General features: G+C 35.5%; 1 protein-coding gene across 3 annotated transcripts in view; it reads left to right on the plus strand.

The window, feature by feature from the left end:
• The window catches only part of DCAF10 (DDB1 and CUL4 associated factor 10), a 59,699-nt gene that overhangs the window by 9,804 nt on the left and 22,457 nt on the right, over window positions 1-27,438 (plus strand). For all 3 annotated transcript variants that reach the window (XR_010659503.1, XM_065908018.1, XM_065908019.1), the window contains exons 2-3: window positions 6,006-6,119; window positions 25,732-25,929. Coding sequence is in view for 2 of the 3 variants with exons in the window: in XM_065908018.1 (XP_065764090.1) it covers window positions 6,006-6,119; window positions 25,732-25,929 (312 nt within the window). In the remaining variant the exon portion in view is untranslated. The remainder of the gene's footprint in view (window positions 1-6,005; window positions 6,120-25,731; window positions 25,930-27,438) is intronic.

The following is a 27,438-nucleotide window of genomic DNA, read 5'->3' on the forward strand; positions in this document are numbered from 1 at the left end:
AGAAAAAAAGAAGAATCAAATCAACAAAATTAGAAATGAAAAAGGAAAAAAAAAACTTAAAAAAAAAAAAAGAAATCTGAGGCACGTCACTCAAAAAAAAAAAAAAAAGAAAGAAATGAAAAAGGAGAGGTTACAACAGACAATGCAGACATAAAAAGGATTATAAGAGACTATTATGAACAACTATATGGCAATAAAATGGATAACCTGGAAGAAATGGACAGATTCTTAGAAAAGTTCAATCTTTCAAGACTGAACCAGGAAGAAATAGAAATTATGAACAACCCAATTACAAGCACTGAAATTGAAGCAGTGATCAAAAATCTCCCCAAAAACAAAAGCCCAGGATCAGATGGCTTCATAGGAGAATTCTGTCAAACATTTAGAAAAGAGCTAATGCCTAGCCTTCTAAAACTTTCAAAAAATTGCAGAGGAGAGAACACTTCCAAACTCATTCTTTAAGGCCACCATCACCCTGATACCAAAACCAGACAAAGACAACACAAAGAAAGAAAACTATAGGCCAGTATCACTGATGAATATAGATGCAAAAATCCTCAACAAAATTTTAGAAAACAGAATTCAGCAACACATCAAAAATCTCATACACCATGATCAAGTTGGGTTTAGTCCAGGAATGCAAGGATTCTTCAATATATGCAAATCAACCAATGTGATACACCATATTAACAAATTGAAAGTTAAAAACCATAAGATACTCTCAGTAGATGCAGAAAAAGCCTTTGACAAAATTCAGCACCGCTTTATGATTAAAACACTTCAAAAAATGGGCATAGAAGGAACCTACCTCAACATAGTAAAGGCCATATATGATAAGCCTACAGCAAACATTATTCTCAATGGTGAAAAACTGAAAGCATTCCCCCAAAGATCAGGAACAAGACAAGAGTGTCCACTTTCACCACTATTACTCAACATAGTTCTGGAAGTCCTAGCTACAGCAGTCAGAGAAGAAAAAGAAACAAAAGGAATCCAGATCGGAAAAAGAGGAAGTAAAGCTCTCACTGTTTGCAGATGACATGATACTGTACATAGAAAACCCTAAAGATAGTATCAGAAAATTACTAGAGCTAATCAGTGGATTTAGCAAGGTTGTAGGATACAAAATCAACATACAGAAATCACTTGCATTTCTATATACTAACAATGAAAAATCAGAGAAATTAAGGAATCAATCCCATTCACCAATGCAACAAAAAGAATTAAATATCTAGAAATAAACTTGAATTAGCCAGGAGAGATAAGAAAGGCTTCCTCAGTGATCAATGCAAAGAAATAAAGGAAAACAACAGAATGGGAAAGACTAGAGATCTCTTCAAGAAAATTAGAGACACCAAGATACCAAGAGCCCATGCAAAGATGGGCTCAATAAAGGACAGAAATGGTATGGACCTAACAGAAGCAGAAGATATTAAGAAGAGCTGGCAAGAATACATAGAAGAACTGTACAAAAATGATCTTCACAACTCAGATAATCATAATGGTGTGATCACTCACCTAGAGCGAGACATCCTGGAAGGTGAAGTCAAGTGGGCCTTAGAAAGCATCACTACAAACAAAGCTAGTGGATGTGATGGAATTCCAGTTGAGCTATTTCAAATCCTGAAAGCTGATGCTGTGAAAGTACTGCACTCAATGTGCCAGCAAATTTGGAAAACTCAGCAGTGGCCACAGGACTGGAAAAGATCCGTTTTCATTCCAATCCCTAAGAAAGGCAATCCCAAAGAGTGCTCAAACCACTGCACAATTGCATTCATCTCACATGCTAGTAAAGTAATGCTCAAAATTCTCCAAGCCAGGCTTCAGCAATATGTAAACTGAGAACTTCCAGATGTTCAAATTGATTTTAGAAAAGGCAGAGGAACCAGAGATCAAATTGCCAACATCCCCTGGATCATCGAAAAAACAAGAGAGTTCCAGAGAAACATCTATTTCTGCTTTATTGACTATGCCAAAACCTTCGACTGTGTGGATCACAATAAACTGTGGAAAATGCTGAAAGAGATGAGAATACCAGACCATCTGACATGCCTCTTGAGAAACCTGTATGCAGGTCGGGAAGCAACAGTTAGAACTGGACGTGGAACAACAGACTGGTCCACATAGGAAAAGGAGTACGTCAAAGCTGTATATTGTCACCCTGCTTATTTAACTTATATGCAGAGTACATCATGAGAAACGCTGGGCTGGAGGAAGCACAAGCTGGAATCAAGATTGCCGGGAGAAATATCAATAACCTCAGATTTGCAGATGACACCACCCTTATGGCAGAGAGGGAAGAGGAACTAAAAAGCCTCTTGATGAAAGTGAAAAAGGAGAGTGAAAAAGTTGACTTAAAGCTTAACATTCAGAAAACTAAGATCATGGCATCTGGTTCCATCACCTTATGGGAAATAGATGGGGAGACAGTGGAAACAGTGTCAGACTTTTTTTTTTGGGCTCCAAAATCACTGCAGATGGTGACTGCAGCCATGAAATTAAAGGACGCTTACTGCTTGGAAGGAAAGTTATGACCAACCTAGATAGCACACTTAAAAGCAGAGACGTTACTTTGCCAACAAAGGTCCATCTGGTCAAGGCTGTGGTTTTTCCAGTGGTCATATATGGATGTGAGAGTTGGACTGTGAAGAAAACTGAGTGCTGAAAAATTGATGCTTTTGAACTATGATGTTGGAGAAGACTCTTGAGAGTCCCTTGGACTGCAAGGAGATCCAACCAGTCCATCCTAAAGGAGATCAGTCCTGGGTGTTCATTGGAAGGACTGATGTTGAAGCTGAAACTCCAATACTTTGGCCACCTCATGTGAAGAGTTGACTCATTGGAAAAGACCCTGATGCTGGGAGGGATTGGGGGCAGGAAGAGAAGGGGATGACAGAGGATGAGATGGCTGGATGGCATCACCGACTCGATGGGCATGAGTTTGAACAAACTCCGGGAGTTTGTGATGGACAGGGAGGCCTGGTGTGCTGCGATTCATGGGGTCGCAAAGAGTCAGACATGACTGAGCGACTGAACTGAACTGAACTGAACTGCAGGAGACAAAAGAACTGAACACAGAAAATTATAAGACACTGATGAAAGAAATCAAAGATGACATAAACAGATGAAGAGATATTCCATGTTACTGGGTAGGAAGAATCAATATTGTGAAAATGATTATACCACAGAATGCAATCTACAGATTCAATGCAATCCCTATCAAATTACCAATGGCATTTTTCACAGAATTAGAACAAAAAATTTCACAATTCATATGGAAACACAAAAGATTCCAAAATAGCCAAAGCAGTCTTGAGAGAGAAGAATGGAGCTGGAGGAATCAACCTTCCTGACTTCAGGTTATACTACAAAGCTACAGTCATCAAGACAGTATGGTAGTGGCACAAAAACAGAAATATAGACCAATGGAACAAGATAGAAAGTCCAGAAATAAACCCATGCACCTGCGGATACCTTATTTTAGACAAAGGAGGCAAGAATATACAATGGGGCAAAGAGCCTCTTCAATAAATGGTGCTGGGGAAACCGGACAGCTACATGTAAAAGTATGAAATTAGAACACTTCCTAACACCATACACAAAGATAAACTCAAAATGGATTAAAGACCTAAATGTAAGACTAGAAACTATAAAACTCTTAGAGGAAGACATAGGCAGAACACTCAATGACATAAATCAAAGCAAGATCTATGACCCACCTCCTAGAGTAATGGAAATAAAAACAAAAGTAAGCATGTGGGACCAGATTAAAACTTAAAAACTTTTGCACAGCAAAGGAAACTATAAGCAAGGTGATAAGACAACCCTCGGAATGGGAGAAAGTAATAGCAAATGAAATAACTGACAAAGGATTAATTTCCAAAACGTACAAGCAGCTCATACAACTCAATGGTGGAAAAACAAGCAATCCAAAAAGTGGGGAAAAGACCTAAACAGACAGTTCTCCAAAGAAGACATACACATGGCTAATAAACATGTGGAAAGATGATCCTCAACATCGCTCATTATTAGAGAAATGCAAATCAAAACCACAATGAGATACCACCTTACACCAGTCAGAAGGGCCATTACCAAAAAGTCTACAAACAATAAATGCTGGAGAGGGTGTGGAGAAAAGGGAACACTTGCACTTTCGGTGGGAATGTAAATTGATACAGTCACTATAGAAGATGGAATGGAGATTCTTTAAAAAACTAGGAGTAAAACCACCATATGACCCAGCAATCCCACTCCTAGGCATATACCCTGAGGAAATCAGGTTGAAAAAGACACATGTATCCCGTTGTTTATTGCAGCACTGTTTACAATATCTAGAACATGGAAGCAACCTAGATGTCCATCGACAGATGAATGGATAAAGAAGTTGTGGTACATGTACACAATAGAGTATTACTCAGCCATAAGAAGGAATGCATTTGAGTCAGTTCTGATGAGGTGGATTATCCTAGAACCTATTATATAGAGTGAGGTGAGTCAGAAAGAAGGATAAATATCGTATTCTAATACAAATACAGAATATAGAAAAATGGTACTGAAGAATTTATTTATAGGGCAGCAGTGGAGAAACAGATGTAGAGAATAGATTTATGGACATGGGTAGAGGGGAGGAGAGGGTGAGATGTATGGGAAGAGTAACACAGAAACTTACATTACCATGTGTAAAACAGATAGCCAACGGGAATTTGCTGTATGGCTCAGTAAACTCAAACATGGGCTCTGTATCAACCTAGATGGGTGGGATGGGGGAGGGAGATGGGAGGGAGTTTCAAAAGGGAGCGGATATAGGTATATTTATAGCTGATTCATGTTGAGGTTTGACAGAAAACAGCAAAATCCTGTAAAGCAATTATCCTTCAATAAAAAAGTTTAAAAAATGGTGTTTGTACAGAAAAAGAGACACAGAAGTACAGAACAGACTTTTGAACTCTGTGGGAGAAGGGGAGGGTGGGATGCTTCGAAAGAACAGCATGTATATTATCTCTAGTGAAACAGATCACCAGCCCAGGTGGGATGCATGAGTCAAGTGCTCGGGCCTGGTGGGCTGGGAAGACCCAGAGGAATCGGGTGGAGAGGGAGGTGGGAGGGGGGATCGGGATGGGGAATACGTGTAACTCTATGGCTGATTCATATCAATGTATGACAAAACCCACTGAAAAATTAAAAAAAAAACAACAACATAAAAAAACCCCCAATAGCTCAATATTTCAAATGTCTCTTACCTGAATAAAAACTGGATTACAGAGAAAAAAAAAATGGTGTTTGTAAAAGGTTTATAAAAACGTAATTTTGTAATAGGAAAGGGCTGAAACAGGAAACAATACTAAAATCCGTAAAGGAGAAGGTTTAGTTTGACTAAAACTGGTTTGGTAGGATGTGTGCTAGACCTTTCAATGCATTTTAATTGATGGTGATGAAGAATTGCCTAATTTATATGATCTTTTCCTAAGTTGCCTCATTTAAGCATGTCTTTCTGAAGCCAGCTTTTCTCTTGTAAAAATATGTTTTAGGCTCCTTTATATGCATATAAAGTTATCCCATTTTAAGTATTGCACCATTTTGCAAAGTATTACATACTATGGCTTATATAATCGATCTTTCTTTCATGTACATTTAGGTTACTTCCAATTTCTCCCTACAATGAAGCATATCTTTATATGTGCCTCTTTGTATTTGGAAGTTATTATTTATCAAGATTGAATTCTCAGAAAAAAAGAACACTGAGATAAAAGATATGCACGTTTAAAATTTTGTTAGATACTGATACTCTCCATACAAGTTGCAGCCAGCTTATACTTCACCATTGGGTATGAGAGCACTGTTTCCTCCTACTGCTTGCAACAGTGCTTAGTCTCAGTCTTTTAAATATTTGCTACTAATGTGGACAGAAGTTATTCATCTATATCTTATATAGTCATAAATCGATGAATATCAGTAAAACAAGAGAATGCTAAATAAACTAAGAGAAATGTGTCATTTGCTTCCAGGTCAGTGCTGACAGTTGCTTGTGAACAGACTGAAGTTCTACTTTTTGATCCTATATCTTCAAAGCACATAAAAACACTTTCTGAAGCTCATGAAGATTGTGTAAATAATATAAGGTTAGTATTATAGTGAGAAAGTAAACTTTATTAACGTGACCCAAAATATTCTGTCTTGGAAGTTAGTGAAAATTTATAATGCCTTGACCAGCAGTACTAGATGGTACACATTTGTGAACTGTGCAACTTATCCTTTTAATTATAAAAGTTACTGTTAACCATTTTGGATTGGATCTTTCTGAAATGCATTTTTATTTCCATATGATTTTACCTTTTCTCTTTGTGTATTAGGGCCATCATTATGAACCTCAGCCATGTATTTTGTTAGTCCTGTAATGCTTTGTGGCAGTGCCATTGCTTAGCCTCTCTCACCACCAGCCCCCAGATTCAAACTGTTCAGGGGAAAGAAACAGACAGGCACAGAGAACTTCTTTGTTGTGTGAAGCTCCTTAAGTTCTCAGTCATGTGGGAAGTGACAGGTGCGTAATTTGGCGGACTAATACACCGTCACTAAAATGATGACTACAGATGCTGGATATCCCCACGGACAGATGCTTGAAATAGTACAGGTTAAAATCATGAAAACTATAGGTATGACGTGATGCAGAAGAAAAAGATTAGAGAAAGTATTTTAAAATGCTTACAGTGGATGTGTTAAAATGAATGGATTATGAGTAATTTTCTGTTTTCAAAACTTTATATAATGAGATTATATGACTTTGATAATGATTACTTTTAATCATCAAAAAGAAGAAATGCTCCAAACATATAGAACAGTAGATTAAATAGCACAAAAGATACAGCTAGGCTCTGAAACAGCATAAACATCTTTGTTTATGGCCAGACTCGAACACACACAAAAAGGTGTTACGGAGTTGAAGACACAAGCCCACTGGGTTTTCAGGCAGGCACTGACATGTAATAGTTTAGCTCCTGTGAGGAATCAAAAATGCTAAAGTATTTCATGTGAGGCAGGAACCAGAGCCAGAATTATTACACAAAGCCAGGGGTTTAGTTGGAATGTCTGTCCCATTTGTGAAAGGGTGAAAAAAGGAAAAAACTGTTAAATTACCTGGGGCTGTAGCTTTTAGCTGATGAAGATTTATATAGCCTCATGACCATGAACTGAGTGAAGCCATTGCTGAGTCGGTGATTGAAGGTACATACGTGATAGCTCCCGTAGCATCATGACACTGGAGGCTTTGATCTCAGTGAGACCTAGTAGTGAATTTGGGTCCAGAAATCCAAATAGGACAACTATAAAATCATTAAATAGGAAGAGAGAAAGAAATTTTTGTTTTCATCTTTCTTACTCAAAAGGAGTCTACAACCAAAATTCTAAAACTCATTAAGATAATCTAATATTAGTATAACAAAATCAGCAACTGGAACAGGCATTTTCTCCGGATGAAATTACTTTTATGGAGTAGTCCAACAAAGACTTTATTTTAAAAAATAAATTATTTGTTTTTTTTGACTAGGTAGTACACGCACATGGTACAAAATTCAAAGGTACAAAAGGGTAAACAGTGAAAAGTAAGTCTGTCTCCCACCTCTGCCCCCGAGCCACCCCGTTCCCCTCCCCAGAGGCAGCCACTGTTACCAGTTTCTTGGTATCTTTGCTGAGATAGTTTATTATGCATGTACAAACATATATATACAGACACTCACAGACACACACACACACACACATATACTTTTATATAAATGGTACCATTCTACCTTGGCATTTTCACTTAATGACATATTTAGAGATCATTCCATATTTGTACCCATGGGATGATTTTATTCTTTTTAACGGCTGCATGGTATTCCATTGATTGGAAGACACTTTAAAGCATCTTTAGGATGCTCGAATAAGTTAACAGAAAAAGAAAAAAAAGTTAACATACTTTCCATTAATAGCTCAAAATTATGAAACAAAAGAGATGAAACAAGAATAGGTTAATATGGAAAAGAAGTAACTAGACCTTTTATAAATTAAAAACATAGTTGGTATATTAAAAAACTTAATCGATGGGATAATTATTACCCTGTACACCGCTGATGAGAGAATTAATGGGTTGGAAAATATTACTAAGAATTTTACCTAGAGATTAATTGAGATATGTAATATATCAACTACAGAAAAAAAAAAATTGCAGAGATTGGAAGAGAACTAAATTTTGAAGACACAAAGGCTGAGAGTTTTTTGCATTGAAGAAAGACCTGAATTCTTGAATTAAAAGTAAAATGTAATGTTTAGTGGGTTAAACAAAGATAAATTCACATCTAGACAGGTTGTGATGAAACTCTAGGATATCAAAAGTAAAGAAACTCTTCCCACCAAAGTTAGAGGCCAGATTATCTATTGAGGTATTATAATTAAACTACCTGGTTTCTTATCACCAGTAGTTGATGCTAGAAGAAAAAGGAGTAATATCTTAAATATCAGTACTAAGTCAAAATAATGTTTTATACCATTTCATATCCAGATAAATTCTTATTCTAGGATAAATAATTTCAATCATATATAATAATTATAAATGTTATTATTAATAGAAGATAGGTCAGGATTTTAGGGGCAAGAAGGTGCATTTAAAACAAAGTTAAAATGAAAACTCTAGATTAGCACTATCCAATACAATTATAATGTTAAATTAAAAATTGTGTAGTAGTCACATAAAGACACTAAATTAATTTTTAATAATTTATTTGCTCCAGTATGCCTAAAATGTTATTATTTCAACATGCAATCAGTATAAAAAATACTGAGATGGTTTACTTATATTTTTTTTCATGCTAAATCTTTAAAATCCAGTGTATACTTTAAATTTGGAGCACACCTTAAGGCAGACTGGCCACATATTAAGGACTCAAAAGCAGCATGTGTCTAATGGCTCCCAAATTGCACAGTGTAGCTCTGGATGGTGACAACAAATAGCTTTGTGGGTGGAGGAGTTTTGTTCAGCGGGAAGGTATAACATTTAAGGTTCACATCATGTTTAGGAAGAGAATAGAAATACTAAGTAATTTCTGACTCTTTCAGAACAATTTATAATTAAATATATACGATAAAAAAATAATAAAAATTTCATTTATAGCTTTCAAGCCAGCAAAGTGGGGCAGGGGGTGGCAGAGACTATTACAAACTTGATCAGTAAACAGAAGGAAAGCTTAAAAAGTAAAAATAAAAAAGCAAAGGAAAGGAAAGATAAATAGAAAACAAGAAGTAGAAATAGGTCCAAAATATTAATAGTCTACATTTACATATAAATGAATTGATCTTCTTTATTAAAAGACAGATAGAAATTTGAATAAAAAACAAGATCACACATACTCTTTGTGGAAATACCAAAAAAAAACTACCCAGAAATGGGAAAAGAAAATTGATGTAGGTTATCCCTATTGAACAGATGAAAGACCAAAAGCTTTCTTTAATAAGGATAAAGGGCAACTACATATTAAAAGAAAAATCCACCAAGCATATATATAATAATCATGAACTTGTATACAACTTGAAATTAAGAAAGCAAAAACAGAATAATAAGGAATTACTAATACATGTCTATGGAGAAGGAAATGGCAGCCCATTCCAGTATTCTTGCCTGGAAAATTCCATGGATGGTAGAGCCTGGTAGGCTACCTTCCACGGGGTCGCAAGGAGTCGGATACGACTGAGCGAGACCTCCTCCAATACATGGCTATTATCATAGTAAGAGATTTTAATACAGTTCTGTACAAAAACTGGTAAATCAACCAAATAAAAATTAAGTTGTAAAAGATTTTAAATACTTTGAATAACCTTTCTGCTAAAAACAGAAATGTTGGATAAATTTTTTTTTAATATTGTTTTAATGTAGAGTTGAGCTGATAAGAAAGGAAGGACTCCTAGGGCCAAAAATGAAGTGGAAGCAAGAATGCAAAGAAGTAAACTTGTATTCAGCTGGCTTTTACCCTGGAGGCATCTGCTAAATGCCTGTGACTCTTTGAGTTTCTGTTTTGACAGGTATGAGAAGTACAAAGGACAGGAGAGTTAATTCTACATCCAGTTCAAGGTGAGGAGTCTAGTAGAAAACTCTGCATAAGACTCGGGCTACAAACTCTGCAAAGGGCTACAGTTCCAGCATCAAGGTTTTCTAGAAATAAACCACCTTGTTCACCTAGTCTGTGGCAGTGGGTAGAGGCATGTCAGAAAATCTCTGTAAATTGCTAACCACAAGCTAGCCTTCATGTAGCCTTCACACTGCCATATGGTCCAGACCCCTCCAGCCAGCAGCTTTACATTGGTTCCAGCTTAGCAGTGCTGTGAGGTACCTGTAAGAAGAAATGCAAATCTTCTCTGGAGGAGAAAACTCAGTATTATAAAGTCAGTTCTTCCCCCAAAGTAGTCTATGAATTTAGTGCAGTTTTAATAAAAATCCCAAGAGGATTTTTTATTTTTATTTTTTAAAAAAAAGGGTTTTTTTTTTTTTTTTAAACTTGATATAAAGTTCATACTTAAAAATAAAGCACCAAGAATGTCTGAGAAAACTTTGAGGAAGACTAAGATGATAAGAGAACCCACCCCTCCAGATATCAGACCTTATCTTAGGACAGGGATAAATTAAGTGACCAATGAAATGAAATAGAGCTTCCAGAAAGAGACACATGCATACATGAACATTTGATTTATGACAGCAGGTTATTTACAAACCAGTGCGGGTAAATGGAAAAGAGATTGGTTTTGTGTGTGTGTGTGTGTATATATATATATATATATAAAAGATAAAAATGAAATTAGATTTCTACCTCATATCATAACTAAAAGTAACTGCCCGTTTCTTTTTAGAAGAAATATAGAATATATTTATATTCTAAATACAACAAAGGATTCTTTTTAAGACACACCAAAAAAGTATAAACCATTAAGGATTGATAAAGTCACCTGTATTAAAATTTAAAACTTCCTTGTAACTAAAGACATAACAGTGTGAGAAGATGAATGATAAGCTGGTGGGAGAAGATATTTTCTATGCACATAGCCAAGAAAAGGATTAGTATCCAGAATATATGAATAAATTACCTTAGAGCAAAATAGGCAGAGAACTCAAATAAGAGAAAATACCAATAAAATGAGCAATAAATATGGAATGATTTTCAAGCTTACTAGTTATCATGGAAATTCTAATAAAAATAGCAATATAGAACAAGTATTGGCAAAGGTGCTGAAAAATAGATACTTAGACGTTATTGATGGAGTATAAAATGGTAAAATTATTTTGAGCAATTAAACAATATCTGGTTAAAATTGAATATCAGTTGTTTAAAAGAAACCACATGTGAATAAAGCAATGTGTAAAGAAGTTTCATTATAGCATTGTCAGTTATAGAAGTTGGAAACAAATCTCCATCAAGAGGACTATAAATTGTATACTCATACAATGGAATACTATACATCAGTTAAAATAAATGAAATAGAAGCATCAGTATCTGAGATGTACCTCAGAAATTCAGGATTGAGCCAGAAAAACAAATTGTAGAATGAACTGTACACAGTGTGATACCATTTATATAAAGTTTAAAAATAAACAAACATAAACTTGATGAGGGCATGTATTTGTTCTCTGCTCTATCCGCAGCACCTGGAACTGTGCCACATTTGGGTGCTCATTAAATACTGACAAAATAAGTTGAATGCAAAACAAAACTAAATTGCTTATGGATGGATATACAGTTGTGAATTCATAGTATTAAAAACTTGCAAGTGGAGTAACAAAACAAATTTTGGATAGTGGTTCCCTCTGGGGAGGGAGGGAGGGGAATGGGATTGGGGAGGGTTATACAGGGTTCTTTGATTGTGTTTGTAATGTTCAAAAAAAAATCTAAAAGATAACCAAATGTTAAAATTTGATAAAGCTGGGTGGTGGGTATCACAGGTGTTTGTTATATTCTTCATAATTTTCTTTATGTTTCTAATATTTTACCATTTAAAAGTTTCTCATCTCAAAAAGAAAAGACATGTCAGTTTCTTTGCCCCTACTCAAAATGACCTCTGACTAATTTGCTGTTAGAATCTGTGTCCATTTTCAGTATCAGTTCTCATCTGCTGCTGTCAGTGTGCTTGCTCTAGTACCTGACACCTACAGATTTGGATTTGCTTATCTGTTTGTTAGAAAAACAGATTATGAAGCCATTTAGAAGTACATATCCCGTAAGTGTTTTGAGTAAACATCAGAAAGATCCTCTGGCATGAGCTTAAGTGTGCATTACTTATTAATAATACTAACTTCCATTTTTTGAGTGCTTACCATGTGCCAAACCTTTTGTGAAGCACTTTTAATACACTATATTGTTTAATCCTCACAGTATCCTGATGTGAGACAGATATTGTACCCATTTTTAAGGAATGAAGAAACTGCAGCTCAGATAAAGAGATTTGCCTGGGCTCTTATATATAGTAAGTGATAGAGTTGGAATTCATACTTAGTTCCATTAGACCACTTCAGTGTACTGTTCAGAGATGCAGGCATGCATTTCCCATTTTGGTTCTAGGTAGTCATCTTCCACATACTTAGTACTGTTTTGTAGTTCATTTCTTAGTTTTGAGGTTTGCTTATCTTGTAAAGTTAAAATATTGATATTTGTAAAGAGTATTTTCTATTGCTTCATGTGAAAGTAAAGGGGAAAATATGTAATTCAAATTCTTAAGCCCATTATACAGTCTTCTTTCTCATTCATGAGGACTCTGTATGAGGATTTGAGTCCATATAATAATCAAGGTTCCCTAGTTATGAGGTTGCAAGAGGAAGTGAAGTTATTTTAAGACTATTTACTTAGCGACTTGGCAATTAAAAAAGTCAGAATATTTAAATATTCTAGGATCTTCTTTTCCTTCCTACTGTCTTTGTTGGTCTTTTTCTGATTGTTATATTTCAGACAATGTAGGTACAGTCCTTATCATGGGGAACATGAAATTTCTGATCTTGTAAAGGATGTACAGTTTTGCAAGACCCTGAGAAGTGATATTAAAGAACTGGTCAAAATCATTGGCAAATGAGGATATGATAGAGTTAGACTAGTTATCAGTTAGAAAAAAGAGAACGACAGAATTGATGACGATAGAAACTTCAAAAAATTAAGTGAATATCTTATAGGACTAAGGGAAAGGCCTTTGGGAAAATTGATGAAGATCTTGAGTATTATACAGAAATGGCCCTCTTTTTATTATAGTACAAAATTGTGAAGTAGGGATGTCATATTCTGTCATAATTTCATTGGAAATGTTATGTAAAAACCCATACATTTAACTTATTCTTTTTCTAAAAATTTGCATATAATTAAGTGTAAAAAAGCTTATTACATGATTTTCATTTTAAGATACTTTTCCCTTATACAATGAAATGTTGGTACCTGTTTTAAGAAAATTCAATTTCAGTTGCTGTTATCCTTTACCAGTCATCCTCTGATAATGAAAACCTCAATTTATCCAGAGCTCCTATAGTCATATGTTAGAGTTAAATGGGGTCCTATTATATCCTAGGCTTCCTTGGTGGCTCAGTGGTAAACAATCTGCCTGTCTGTGCAGGGGACACAGGTTCGATCCCTGAGTCAGAGAGATCCCCTGGAGAGGGAAATGGCAACCCATTCCAGTATTCTTGCCTGGGAAATCCCATAGATAATGGAACCTGATGGGCTATAGTTCATGGGGTTGCAAAGAGTCTGACACCACTTGTCAACTGAGCAAGCATTATGTCCTAGAGCCAGACATTCCGGAGTGTGAAGTCAAGTGGGCCTTAAGAAGGATTATTATGAACAAAGCAAGTGGGGGTGATGGAATTGCAGCTGAGCTATTTAAAATCCTAAAAGATAATGCAGTTAAACTGCAGCACTCAATATGCCAGCAAATTTGGTAAACTCAGCGGTGGCCACAGGACTGGAAAAGGTCACTTTTCATTCCAATCCTTAAAGAAGGGCAATGCCAAAGAATGTTCAAACTACCATACAGTTGTGCTCATTTCACATGCTAGCAAGGTTTTGCTCAAAATCCTTCAAGCTAGGCTTCAGTAGTGTATGAACTGAGAACTTCCAGATGTACAAACTGGGTTTTTTGAAGAGGCAGAGAAACCAGAGATCAAATTGCCAACATTTGTTGGATTGTGAAGAAAACAAGCGAATTCCAGAAAAACATCTACTTTTGCTTCATTGACTGTGCTAAAGCCTTTGACTGTGTGGAGCACAACAAACTGTGGAAAATTCTTAAAGAGATAGGAGTACAGACCACCTTACCTGTCTCCTGAGAAACTTGTATGCTGGTCAAGAAGCAACAGTTAGAAATGGACATGGAACAACTGACAAGTTCAAAATTGGGAAAGGAGTATGACAAGGCTATATATTGTCACCCTGCTTATTTAACTCATATGCAGAAATGCTGGGCTGGATAAATCACAAGCTTGAATCAAGATTGCTGGGAGAAATATCAACAGCCTCAGATATGCAGATGATACCACTCTAATGGCAGAAAGTGAAGAGGAACTAAGGAACCTCTTGATGAGAGTGAAAGAGGAGAGTGAAAAAGCTGGCTTAAAACATATATATGGAATTTAGAAAGATGGTAATGATAACCGTATATGCAAAACAGAAAAAGAGACACATGTACAGAACAGACTTTTGGACTCTGTGGGAGAAGGTGAGGGTGGGATGTTTCAAGAGAACAGCATCTAAACATGTATATTATCTATAGTGAAACAGATCACCAGCCCAGGTTGGATGCATGAGACAAGTCCTCGGACCTGGTGCATTGGGAAGACCCAGAGGGTTTGGGTAGAGAGGGAGGTGGGAGGGAGGATCGGGATGGGGAATACATGTAAATCCATGGCTGATTCATGTCAATGTATGACAAAACCCACTACAATATTATAAAGTAATTAGCCTCCAACTAATAAAAATAAATGAAAAAAAAAAATAGTACAAATTTAACTTTAAAGAGTAAAAAAAAAAAAAAGAATAAAATTTTTCCAAAAAAAAAAACAACCTCAGCATTCAGGGACTTCCCTGGTGGTCCAGTGGCTAAGACTCTGCACTCCCAATGCAGGGGGCCTGGATTCAATCCGTGGTCAAGAAACTAGATCCCATATGCTGCAACTAAGACCCGGTGCAGCCAAATAAATAAAGCTTTTTTAAAAAAAAAAACAAAAACTCAGCATTCAAAAAGCTATGATCATAGCATCCAGTCCCTTCACTTAATGGCAGATAGATGGGGAAAGAATGGAAACAGTGGCAGATTTTATTTTCTTGGGCTTCAAAATCACTGCAGATGGTAACTGCAGCCATAAAATTAAAAGACACTTGCTCCTTAGAAGGAAAGTTGTGACAAACCTAGACAGTGTATTAAAAAACAGGGACATCACTTTAGGGTTTTCCAGGTGGTGAAGTGATAACAAGTCTGCCTGCCAATGCAGGAGACACAGGTTCGCTCCCTGGGTCGGAAAGACCGCCTGATGAGGAAATGGCAACCGACTCTAGTGATCTTGCTTGCAAAATTCCATGGACATGGGAGCCTAGTGGGCTACAGTTCATGGGGTTACCAAGAGTTGGACTTGACTGAGCTCCTGTGCTTTGCTGACAAAGGTTCATATGTCAAAGCTGTGGCTTTTCCAGGAGTCATGAGTGGATGTGAGGGAGATGGTCCATAAAGAAGACTGAGTGCTGAGGAACTGATGCTGCAAATTGCGGTGCTGGAGAACGTGAGAGCCCCTTGGACGGCATGGAGATCCAACCAGTCAGTCCTAAGGGAGACCAACCCTGAGTGTTCACTGGAAGGGCTGATGCTGAAGCTGAAGCTCCAGTACTTTGGCCACCTGATGCAAAGAGCCGACTCACTGGACAAGAACCTGATGCTGGGAGAGACTGAAGGCAAGAGAAGGGGACAACAGAGGATGAGATAGTTGGATGGCATCACCGATTAAATGGATGAATTTGCGCAAACTCCAGCAGATTGTGAAGGACGGGGAAGCCTGGCGTGCTGCAGTCTATAGGTCTATAGGGTCGCAGAGTCGGACATGACTGAATAACTGAACATATACTTTGAGGCAAAAAATGAGAAAACTAAAGTCTAAGTACTGAATTTTTCATTAAACTTATTCAGTTCAAAATAACTTTTTTCCATGATTATTTTCTGCATTACTGATAATGAAAATATCCTTTTATACAACAATGGTAATTTTTTTCAGTGACCTTATTGACAAAATGTTTAAACTGATCCCTCACTTTATTTTTATGAATATACTTTTGGAACCTGGTCAGCTCAGAGATTCTTCTGAAAGTCTTAACCAATCATGTTACTTTCTTGCTTAAAACCCTTCAGGGTGGACTGGTATGGTCTACAGCAGTATAATCCCACTGGGGTTTTAAATCCATATGTACATTATGTATTTTCTATACTAAATAAAATATCTTAGGTTTTTTCCCCTAAATTTTTCAAATGTATTAAGATGCTTTTATGATGATAATCAGTTTAAAAAGTTTGACTGACTTTCCATTAGCTAGCCCTTGTCATTTTGTACTTTTTAAAATCATGTAACTCCTGTCAAGTGTGGAAGTCTTTGAAATACTTTTACTTGTAAAAGCCTCATCAGTAAATTTAAAACTATAAGGGGAAAAATGAATTTGATAATATAATTAACTTTTTCATATAGTAAAAAATATAAATTATATTTAAAGATAGAAACATGTAAAACATTCAACATACTGTATTTGAAAAACAAGTATATTATCCTTATTATAAACAGATTTTATAACTCAATAACATAATATTGCAAGCGGGAAATCAGTAAGGAATATGGGATAACAATTCCCAGAAGAAATATAATCTTCCAATTAATATGAAAAAAAAAGTTTAACTTTACTAAAAATAAACATTTCAGCTCAAAACAAGATGATATTTTTTTTCATTGCACTTAACAGAATTAAGGTATAACTTGTGTGGGAAGGATTTGGAGAAACAGACACTCTTCTAACTGCTTGTGGAACTAGATATTAGTATGTTCTTTTGAGGACAGTTTGGCTATTTATATTCAAAAGCCTTATATTTAAAAAGTCCCTTTTGGGGGGAGAGGGAGGTGGGAGGGGGGATCGGGATCGGGAATATGTGTAACTCTATGGCTGATTCATGTCAGTGTATGACAAAACCCACTGAAATGTTGTGAAGTAATTAGCCTCCAACTCATAAAAAAAATTAAAAAAAAAATACAAACTATGAAAATAAATAAATAAAGTTAAAAAAAAAATAAAAAGTCCCTTTTTACTTAGCAATACATTTTTCTGCAAATGTATTTAGAAAAATAACTAGAAATGTGGTTAATATTTGACTGTTAGGATGTTCATCATAGTGTTTTGAATAGTAGTAAATTGGCAGCAATCTAAATATCCAGCAATTTGCAAGTTAGTTTAAAAAAGAGAAAAGATTATGATTCATCCATAGTGAATGCTATTCAGCCATTAAAAATGGTTTTGTCAATAAATAATTACATGCAAAATATTTATGAAATAATATTAAGCATGAGATACATGAATTAAGTGAAATATCAATTTCAGTGGTTATTTTTGGTAGTGGAGTTTTTCCATTTAAAAAATACTTTCAGTGGACATATAATTAAGAAATAGTTATTGGGAATCACTATAGAATGATTCAATGGTTTATTCTCTACTTGTCTCTAGTTTTTCTACACACAGCACATCTAACTGCTGTTGCCTCAGAGTACACCAGCCCTGTACACACCTTTATACCTTTGCTTACCCCTTGCCCTTGGGGAGTTCCTGCTCATTTTTTAAAAAAAATACACCAGCAAGACACATTTCCTAACTGTCCTCTTTTCTTTGCTTACTCAACATATTTATTTTGTATAGCTATATATTTATAGCTTCTCCACTAGGCAGTGAAGTGCTCATTCATTTAATAAATATTTGTGAGTTTGTGAGTAGGACTGTGTGTGTTGGGTACTACAAGATCTAACCATGAGTTACGAACACAGGTTTTGCCTTTCTTCAAGGAGTTTATAGCCTTTTAAAGTTATTCCTTAAACTGTAACATTAAGTGTTGTGATAGAAATGTAGAGTGCTTTGGGAAATTAGATCAGTAAATCTGGCCCAGATGATATAGAGAGATGCCTTCCTAGAAAGGCTAATTGTTGAGTATTAAAAAGGAAGCAAGTGTTATCCAGGTCAAGAGGTAGGGAGAGTGTGGTTTCAGGTAGCAGAAACAGCCGGTACAAAAGCCTGGAATTTTTTAAATTGTTGTTTCAGGAAGGCCATTATGGTGCTTGTGGATAGTGATTTCTGATAGAAAATAATTCTATATAATTTTATCTTGGAGGAAGCTCCAGAATTCTTTTCTTTGAGAAAGAAGGTAGTTACATATAATAGTATATGTTAGAGAAAGCATCCTAATATTGAATTAAGCAGAAATTAAAATGTGATAGGTTATAATTTTTAAATATTTGTAAATATTTAAGATTTCTCACTGAGAAATTAGTGTAAAATAATTAAAATCTGAATTATAGAGTATTTTAATTGTTCTGTTTTTGTTTTTATTGAAGTATAATTGATTTACAATGTGTTTTCTGGGGTACAGCAAATGATTCAGTTATATATATTCTTTTCATATTCTCTCCATAATGGTTTTTTTACAACATATTTAACATAATTCCCTGTGCTATACAGTAGGATCTTGTTGTTTATCTGTGTTATAAATAATAGTTTGTATCTGCTAATCTCAAACTCCTAATTTATCCACCCCGTTTTCCCCTTTTGTAACCATAAGTTTGTTTTCTTGGACTGTGAGTCTGTTTCTGTTTTGTGAATAAGTTTATTTGTATATCATCTTTTAGATTCCACATATGAGTGATATCATATGCTATCTTCATTTAGTATGATAATCTCTAAGTCCATCCATGTTATTGCAAATGACATTATTTCATTCTTTTTTATGCTGAGTAGTATTCCTTTATATATGTGTGTATATATTAACATCATCTCTATTCATCTGTCCACAGACATCTGGGTTGCTTCTGTGTCTTGGCTCTTGTAATAATGCTGCTATGAACATTGGGGTACATATATTTTTTTGAATTAGAGTTTTTCTGATATATGCCCAGGAATGGGATTGCTGGATCATATGACAATTCTGTTTTTAGTTTTTTAAGGAACCTCCATACTGTTTTCCATAGTGCTTATACCAGTTTACATTCCCACCAACATTGTAAAGGGTTCTCTTTTCTTTACACACTCTCCAGCATTAATTATTTGTACACTTTTTAATGATGGCCATTCTGACTGGTGTAAAGTGATACCTCATTGTAGTTTTGAATTGCATTTCTCTGTTAATTAGCATTGTTGAACATCTTTTCATGTACCTATTGGCTATCTAGATGTTTTCTTTGGAGAAATGTCTGTATAGGTCTTCTGCCCATTTTTGGATTGGGTTTTTTGTTATTAAGTTGTACAAGCTTCTGTAAATCTTGGAAATTAAACCCTTGGAGGTCACATCATTTGCAAGTACTTTCTCCCAGTCTGTAGGTTGTCTTTTTGTTTGGTTTATGGTTTTTAAGCTATGCAAAAACTTATAAGTTTGCATAAGTGCCATTTATCTATTTTTTCTTTCATTTCTATTGCCTTGGAAAACTGTTAATTATTTTGTAATCTTGACTGATCCTAATAAAATGTCGCTAAGTGAGATTATTTGGGGAATGCATTTGAAATAATGGGCTTCCCTGGTGGCTCAGATGGTAAAGAATTGGCTTGCAGTGCAGGAGACCTGGGTTTGATCCCTGGGTTGGGAAGATGCCCTGGAGCAGGGAATGGCTACCCATTCCAGTTTAATAGTTTAAAAATGATGGCATGTTTTCCCCCTTTTTCGGTGAACAAAGATTTAAAAAATTCTGTAGTGCTTTACAGTTTTAAGGGCTTCTCTGGTGACTCAGTTGGTAAAGAATCAGCTTGCAATGCAGGAGACCTGGGTTCGGTCCTGGGCTGGGAAGATCCCCTGGAGAAGGGAAAGGCTACCCACTCCAGTACTCTGGCCTGGAGAATCCCGTGGCCTGTATAGTCCACGGGGTCGCAAAGAGTCAGACACGACTGAGCAACTTTCACTTTTACTTTACAATTTAAAAAAATTTCACATAGATGATTTCATATAATCCCGTAATAACCCTCCCCTTTCCCCTTCCTATCCCTCTTCTGCCCCTCCTTGCTTCCCTCTTCCCACTGCTGGTAACCACTAGTTTATTCTCTGTATCTGCTCATCTGCTTCTTTTTTGTCTTATTCACTAATTTGTTGTATCTTTTAGATTCCATTTGTAAATGATATCATATAGTATTTGTCTTTCTCTGTCTGACTTATTTCCCTTAGCATAATGCCCTCCAAGTTCATCCATTTTGCTGCAGGCAAAATTTCATTCCTTTTTATGTCTGAGTATTCCATATATATACACCACATCATCTTTATCCATTCATCTATTGATAGACACATGGGTTGTTTTCATACCACAGCAATTGTAAATAATGCTGCTGAGCACATTGGAGTGCAAATATATTTTTGAATTTTTTTTTTTCAGACATATATCCAGGAGTAGAACTACTGGGTCATATAAATCTAATTTACTTTTTTGAGAAACCTCTGTTTTCCACAGTGCCTGAATCCATACATTCCCACAAGCAGTGTATAAGGGTTCCTTTTTCTCCACATATATACCAACATTTGATATTTGTATTCTTTTTGATGATAGCCATTCTGACAGGTGTGAGGTGATATCTCATGGTGATTTTTAAATTTATGTTTCTCTGATTATTATTGATACTGAGCATCTTTTCATGTGCCTGTTGGCCATCTGCGTTTCAACTTTGGAAAAACTTCTGTTTTCCTCTGTCCATATTTTAACTGGGTTGTTTGTTTTTTTGATGTTGAGTTGTGTAAGCTGTTTATGTATTTTGGATATTAACCCTTTAAGAGTCATACCATTTGCAGTAACTTCTCCCATTCAGTAGGCTGTCTTTTCAAACTACTTTGTCAGTAATTTCCTTTACTGTACAAAAGTCTTTAAGTTAAAAATTTTTTTTATTAATTTATTAATGTGGTTCACAAATTATACATAGCATAAAATTATTTTGAAATATATATAATCACTAAGGAACAACATCTTCCAACCCTAAGTTCTTTTTTTCATTTAAAAGCAATTTTTATTTTACATTAGACTGTAGTTGGTTTACAGTGTTGTGTTAGTTTCAGGTGTACCGCAAAGTAGTTTAGGTTTTATATATATTTTTATATATAGTTAAGTGTATGTATGTATGTATGTGTATATATATATGAGGGTCCTTGTTGATCATCTGTTTTATATGCAGTAGTGTGTCTATGTTAATCCCGAACTCCTACCCCCTTTCCCCTTTGGTAACCATAAGCTTGTTTTCTAAGGCTGTGAGTCTATTTCTGTTTTGTAAATAAGTTCCTTTATATCATTTTTCTAAAATTCCACACATATAAGTGACATTATATGGTATTTGTCTTTCTCTGACTGATTTATTTCACTTAGTATGATAATCTCTAGGGCTTCTCAGGTAGCACAGTGGTAAAGAATCTGCCTGCCAGTGCGGGAGATGCAAGAGACACAGGTTCAATCCTTGGGTCAGGAAATGGCAACCTACTCCAGTATTCTTGCCTAGAAAATTACACGTATAGGGGAGCTTGGTGGGCTACAATCCATGGGATCACAAAGAGTGGGATACCACTGAGCATGTGTGCATGATACTATCTAGGACCATTCATGTTGCTCCAACTGGTATTATTTCATTCTTTTTTTTTCTATTTATGTTTCTTAATATTTATATTATTTCTATGCATCTATTTTTTTATACTGAATTCTAGAGTATTTCATTCTTTTTTATAGCTGAGTAAGATTCCATTGTATATATGTACCACGTCTTTTTTTTTTTAATTTGAAGTATAATTGATTTATACAATGTTGTACTAATTTCTGCTGTATGGGTGACTCAGTTATATACATATATACATTCTTTTTTTTATGTTCTTTTCCATTATGTTTTATCCCACCAGATTAGAGATAGTTCCCTGTGCTATACAACGTATACAGGTAGGACCTTGTTGTTTATCCGTGCTAAATATGTTAGCTTGCATCCACTAACTCCAGACTCCCAGTCCCTCCCTCTCCTGCCCGGCACCCCCAGCCCTCGGCAGTCACACGTCTGTTCTCTGTCTGTGAGTCTGTTTCTGTTCTGTAGATAGGTTCATTTGTGCCATATTTTAGACTCCACATGTAAGTGATAGCATGTGTTATTTCTCTTTCTGACACTTCACTTAGTATAATAATGTCACTTAGTATAATAATAATTTCTCTAATAATTAGCAGTGTCCAGCGTGTTTTTCAAAAGATTAGCGTCTTTTCATGTGCTTTCTGGCCATTGGTATACCTCATTGGTATGCCCCTGCTGATGGCATTATTTCTTTCCCTTTTATGGCTGAGTAGTATTCCATTATATTGGATTGGCCAAATGAACTTTTTGGCCAACCCTGTATATATATATCTTCTTTATCCATTCATCAGTCACTGGACATTTAGGTTGCTTCCATGTCTTAGCTGTTGTAAATAGTGCTACAGTGAACATTGGGGTGCATGTTCCAGATATTTTCAAAGCACGGTTTTTTCCTGGATATAGGCCCAGGAGTGGGCCTGTTGGATCATATAGCAGTTGTGTTTTTAGACTTTTAAGGAACCTCCATACTGCCCCATAGTGACTGTGCCAGTTTACATTCACAGCAGCAGTGTAGGAGGGTTCCCTTTTTCCCACACCCACTCTAGCATTTATTGTTTGTAGACTTTTTGTTGATGGCCATTCTAATTGGTACCTCATTGTAGCTTTGATTTGCATTTCTCTAATAATTAGCAGTGTCCAGCATGTTTTTCAAAAAATTAGCATCTTTTCATGTGCTTTCTGGCCATTGGTATGCCCTCTTTGGAGAAATGTCTAGATTTTCTGCTCATTTTTTTGATTGGGTTGTTGTTTTGATTTTGAGCTGTGTGAGCTGTTCGTATATTTTGGGGATTAATCCCTTGTTGGTCAAATCATTGGCAAATATTTTCTCTCATGTCTTTTCATTTGGTTTATGGTCTCCTTTGCTGTGCAAAAACTTTTAAGTTTAATTGGATTCTATTTATTTTTGTTTCCTTTGCTTTAGGAGACAGATCCAAAAAAAAAAGTAATACTGTGTTTTATTTCAAACACTGTTCTGCCTTATATTTTCCTCTAGGAGTTTTATAGTATCTGGTCTTACATTTAGGTCATGATTAATTTTGAATTTATTTTTGTATATGGTGTTAGAGAATGTTCACATTTCATTCTCTTAGATGTCTAGTTTTCCAGCACTACTTACTGAAGAAACCCTCTTTTCTCCATTGTATACTCTTGCCTCCTTCTCATATATTAACTGACCATAGGCGTGTGGGTTTATTTCTGGGCTCTCCATCCTGTCCCACTGATCTGTGTGTGTGATTTGTGCCAGTACTATGGTGCTTTGACTATTGTAGCTTGGTAGTATAGTCTGAGGGCTTCCCTGGTGGCTCAGATGGTAAAGAATCTGCCTGCAGTGCTGGCAACCTAAGTTCGATCCCTGGGTTGGGAAGATCCCCTGGAGGAGGGCATGGCAGCCCACCAGTATTCTTGCATTGAGAATCCCCATGGACAGAGGAGCCTGGAGGGCTGCAGTCCATGAGGTCGCAAAGCGTCGGACACAAGGAGTGACTAAGCACAGCAAAGGATAGTCCGAAGTCAGAGAGCATGATTCTCACACCTCTGTTCTTTCTCAAGACTGCTTTGGCTATTTGGGGTCTTTGTGTTTCCATACAAATTTTAAAATTATTTGTTGTAGTTCTGTGAAAAATGCCATTGGCATCTTGATAGGGATTGCACTGAATCTGTAGACTGTCCTGGGCAGTATGGTCGTTTTAACAATAATAGTAGGTCTTCTATCCCAAGGACACATATCTTTCTGTGTCGTCTTCTCATCTTCAGTTTCTTGCATCAGTGTATTATCGTTTTCTAAGTATAGGTCTTTTATCTCCTTAGGTAGGTTTATTCCTAGGTATTTTATGCTCTTTATTTTACATGATGGTAAATGGATTGTTTCCTTAATTTCTGTTTCTGACAGTTCATTGTTAGCATATAGAATTGCAACAGATTTCTGTATATTTTGTATCCTGCAACTTTACCAAATTTGTTGATGTGCTGTAATAGTTTTCTGTGGTATCTTTAGGGTTTTCTGTTATGTAGTATCATGTCATCTGCAAGCAGTGAGTTTTTCTTTTCCTATTTGGAGTCCTTTTATTTCTTTTCTTTTTCATCTCTAATTGCTGTGGTTAGGACTTCAGAATGGACATCCTTGTTTTGTTTCTGATCTTATCAGCTTATGGACTGGGGGATTTTGCAGAAACTAATGCCTGTGGCTGGTAATTTGTTATGTAAATGAATATTGAAATGTCTCTGGTAAACAATTTTTGGGTAACAAAAGACATATTGATATGTGTCTGATCGATAATGTGGTAAAAGGAAATGCCCTCAGCTTTTTACCATTGTGTATGATGTTAGTTGTGGCTTTGTCATATATTGCCTTATATTAAGCCAGATTCCCTCTATACCTTCTTTCTGGAGAGTTTTTAATCATAAATGGATGCTGAACTTTATCAAAACCTTTGTTTGCATATGTTGAGATGATCATACGGTGTTTATTCTTCAGTTTCTTAAGGTGGTTTATCACACTCATTGATTTGTGGATATTGAAAAATCTTTGCATCCCTGGGATAAAATCTGACTTGATCATGTTGTATGATCCTTTTCATATTGTTGTATTTAGTTTGCTAATATTTTGTTGAGGATTTTTGCATCTGTGTTTATCAGTGATACTGGCCTGTAATTATTATGTGCATGTGTGATATCTTTGACTGGTTTTGGTATCAGGGTACCAACTCATAGAATGAGTTTGAGAGTGTTCCTTCCTCTGCAGTTTTTTAGAATAGTTTGAGAATGATAGATTTTAACTCTTCCCTAAATGTTTGGTAGAATTCACCTGTGAAGCTATTTGGTCCTGGACTTTGGTTTGTGGGGCAGAGGACCCTGTGGGCTACAGTCCATGGGGTCACAGAGTAGGACACAACTGAGTGACTAAACACTTTCACTTTGATTAAAAATTTTTATATGTAAAAAATTTTAAAGAGAAATGTACACTAAATAGAAAGCGATGTTATGTGTAGTAAAGTAAATATCTGTCATAATTTTGAGCACTTTATGCTTAACATGTTTCACCTGCAATTAAGTTTTCAAAATCTCCTTCGTCTCCTATTGTCGACCATTTGTGTTTTCTATACAGATTCTAAAATTCATTTTCTCTAGCACTGTTCTCTAAACACCCACCTCTATTCCTGGTTTTCAATAAAATAATTTAACACAAGTAGATAAAATTACATCATGGTCCTCATTAACTCCTAGTATCCTCTGGTTATGTGAAATATGCTTACTACTATTATATATTAGAATCACTGGGTTTATACAGTGAGTTTGTAGTCCTTTGGTTTGTTTTCTTGATTAGGTAACGTAGCAGTTTTCTTTAATAAGAGATTAAATAAACCGGTTTTTCTTTTCTGCTTTGTAGATTTCTTGATAACCGGCTGTTTGCTACCTGTTCTGATGACACTACAATAGCCCTGTGGGATCTGAGAAAGCTGAACACGAAAGTATGCACTTTACATGGTCACACTAGCTGGGTGAAGAACATCGAATATGATACTAACACAAGACTCTTAGTAACGTCAGGATTTGATGGAAATGTCATTATTTGGGACACCAACAGGTTTGTGAATAGGGGACTATGTTAGGGTTACGAACAACAAAAAAATGTTTTTAAAAAAGAAACCTCAGTGTTCTGTCTTAGCTCTCACGTTTCTTTAGAAGAAAGAAACTGGCTTTGGGGAAAACAATCAGAAAGTGATTCTTTAGTTCTTTGCAGTTAGTCATATATCGTGACTAAAAAATTTGGAGAAAATTATGTAGAAAAGAGACCAAGTACCAAATACTTAACCAAGATCAAGTTAATGATGAAAACTGGTTTATGAGTTTCCTGAATTTAAGGAAAAATATTTTGTTATTTCCTTCTTGGAACTGAAATGTTTTCCTTTGATCCTTCAATTCTAAATGTATTTTGTAAATTTTGAAGTTTGTTTTCACGCATTAAAAGAGCAGTTTCTCAGAGTAGTACTGATGTTAGGGGAATGTTTAGAAATAATGCGTGGTGCAGTTTTACTTGTCACTACAGGAGAAGAGAAGAGGATTCCTACTCACATTTAGTCAGCAGAGATCAGAGTTTGTAAACACCCTGCAGTGCATGGGGTCGTTTGCACAGTGGACCCGTCATCCCATCTAAGTTGTCAGTAATGCCTGTGTTGTGAAACACTTCGATAGAGTATCTCCTGATAGAGAACTGAAAGAGCTTAAGTTTGGGAAATAATTGTAACATTTCTGAGATATTATTTTTAGAGCTCATATGTAAAACTAGGGGAATATTCTTAAACATTTCTAGTTATGCATAGTGTTTGAGCCAAGCATAGAGCTATTAATTATTTTTAAGACAAGCATATCGAAAAAAAAAAAAGACAAGCATATCTGTTTAAACTTAGAACTAATTATTTTTTAATTTAGAAGATTTTAATGTTATTAATAACATTGACTTAGTTGGCAGATGTAGAATTCTGCTGCCAAATAATAGTGAATACATCCTCTGAAGCAGAGTTTGAACATGTACAAAAACTGAGTGTGTTCTGGACTACAAAGTGTAATAAGTCTCAACCAGTATCAAAGAATTGTTATCACAGAAATCTTTTCTTTGACCTCAGTACAGTTTAATTAACTACAGGTAAATTAAAATTCCCAGGTTTGGAGACCTATAAACTTACATCCTAAATAATTGATGGATCAAAGAAAAAAGTCATAATGAAGTCAAAAGATAGACTAAAAATTAATGAACTAAACATCTTACTCAAAAAACTTGAAAAAGATAAAAAAGTAAATCTGATGAAAGTAGATATATAGAAATGATTAAGATAAAAGCAGAAATTAATGAAATAGAAAATGAAAGTACAATAAAGATTTTTTAAAAGCTTGTTCTTCTCTGGTAAGATACATTAAGGAAAAAAGAGATGACACAATCTTAACAATGAGAGACAATAAAAAATACAATATAGAATAAAATAATAAGGTCACTTTTCTGCCAATATACTTGAAAACTTTGATGAAACTGACAGATTACCCAAAAAAATACACCTTTGCAGAAGTGATCAAGGGAGAAATAGAAAACCTTCAATAG

Source organism: Muntiacus reevesi, chromosome 17, assembly GCF_963930625.1.
Source record: "Muntiacus reevesi chromosome 17, mMunRee1.1, whole genome shotgun sequence".
Classification (NCBI taxonomy): Eukaryota; Metazoa; Chordata; class Mammalia; order Artiodactyla; family Cervidae; genus Muntiacus; species Muntiacus reevesi.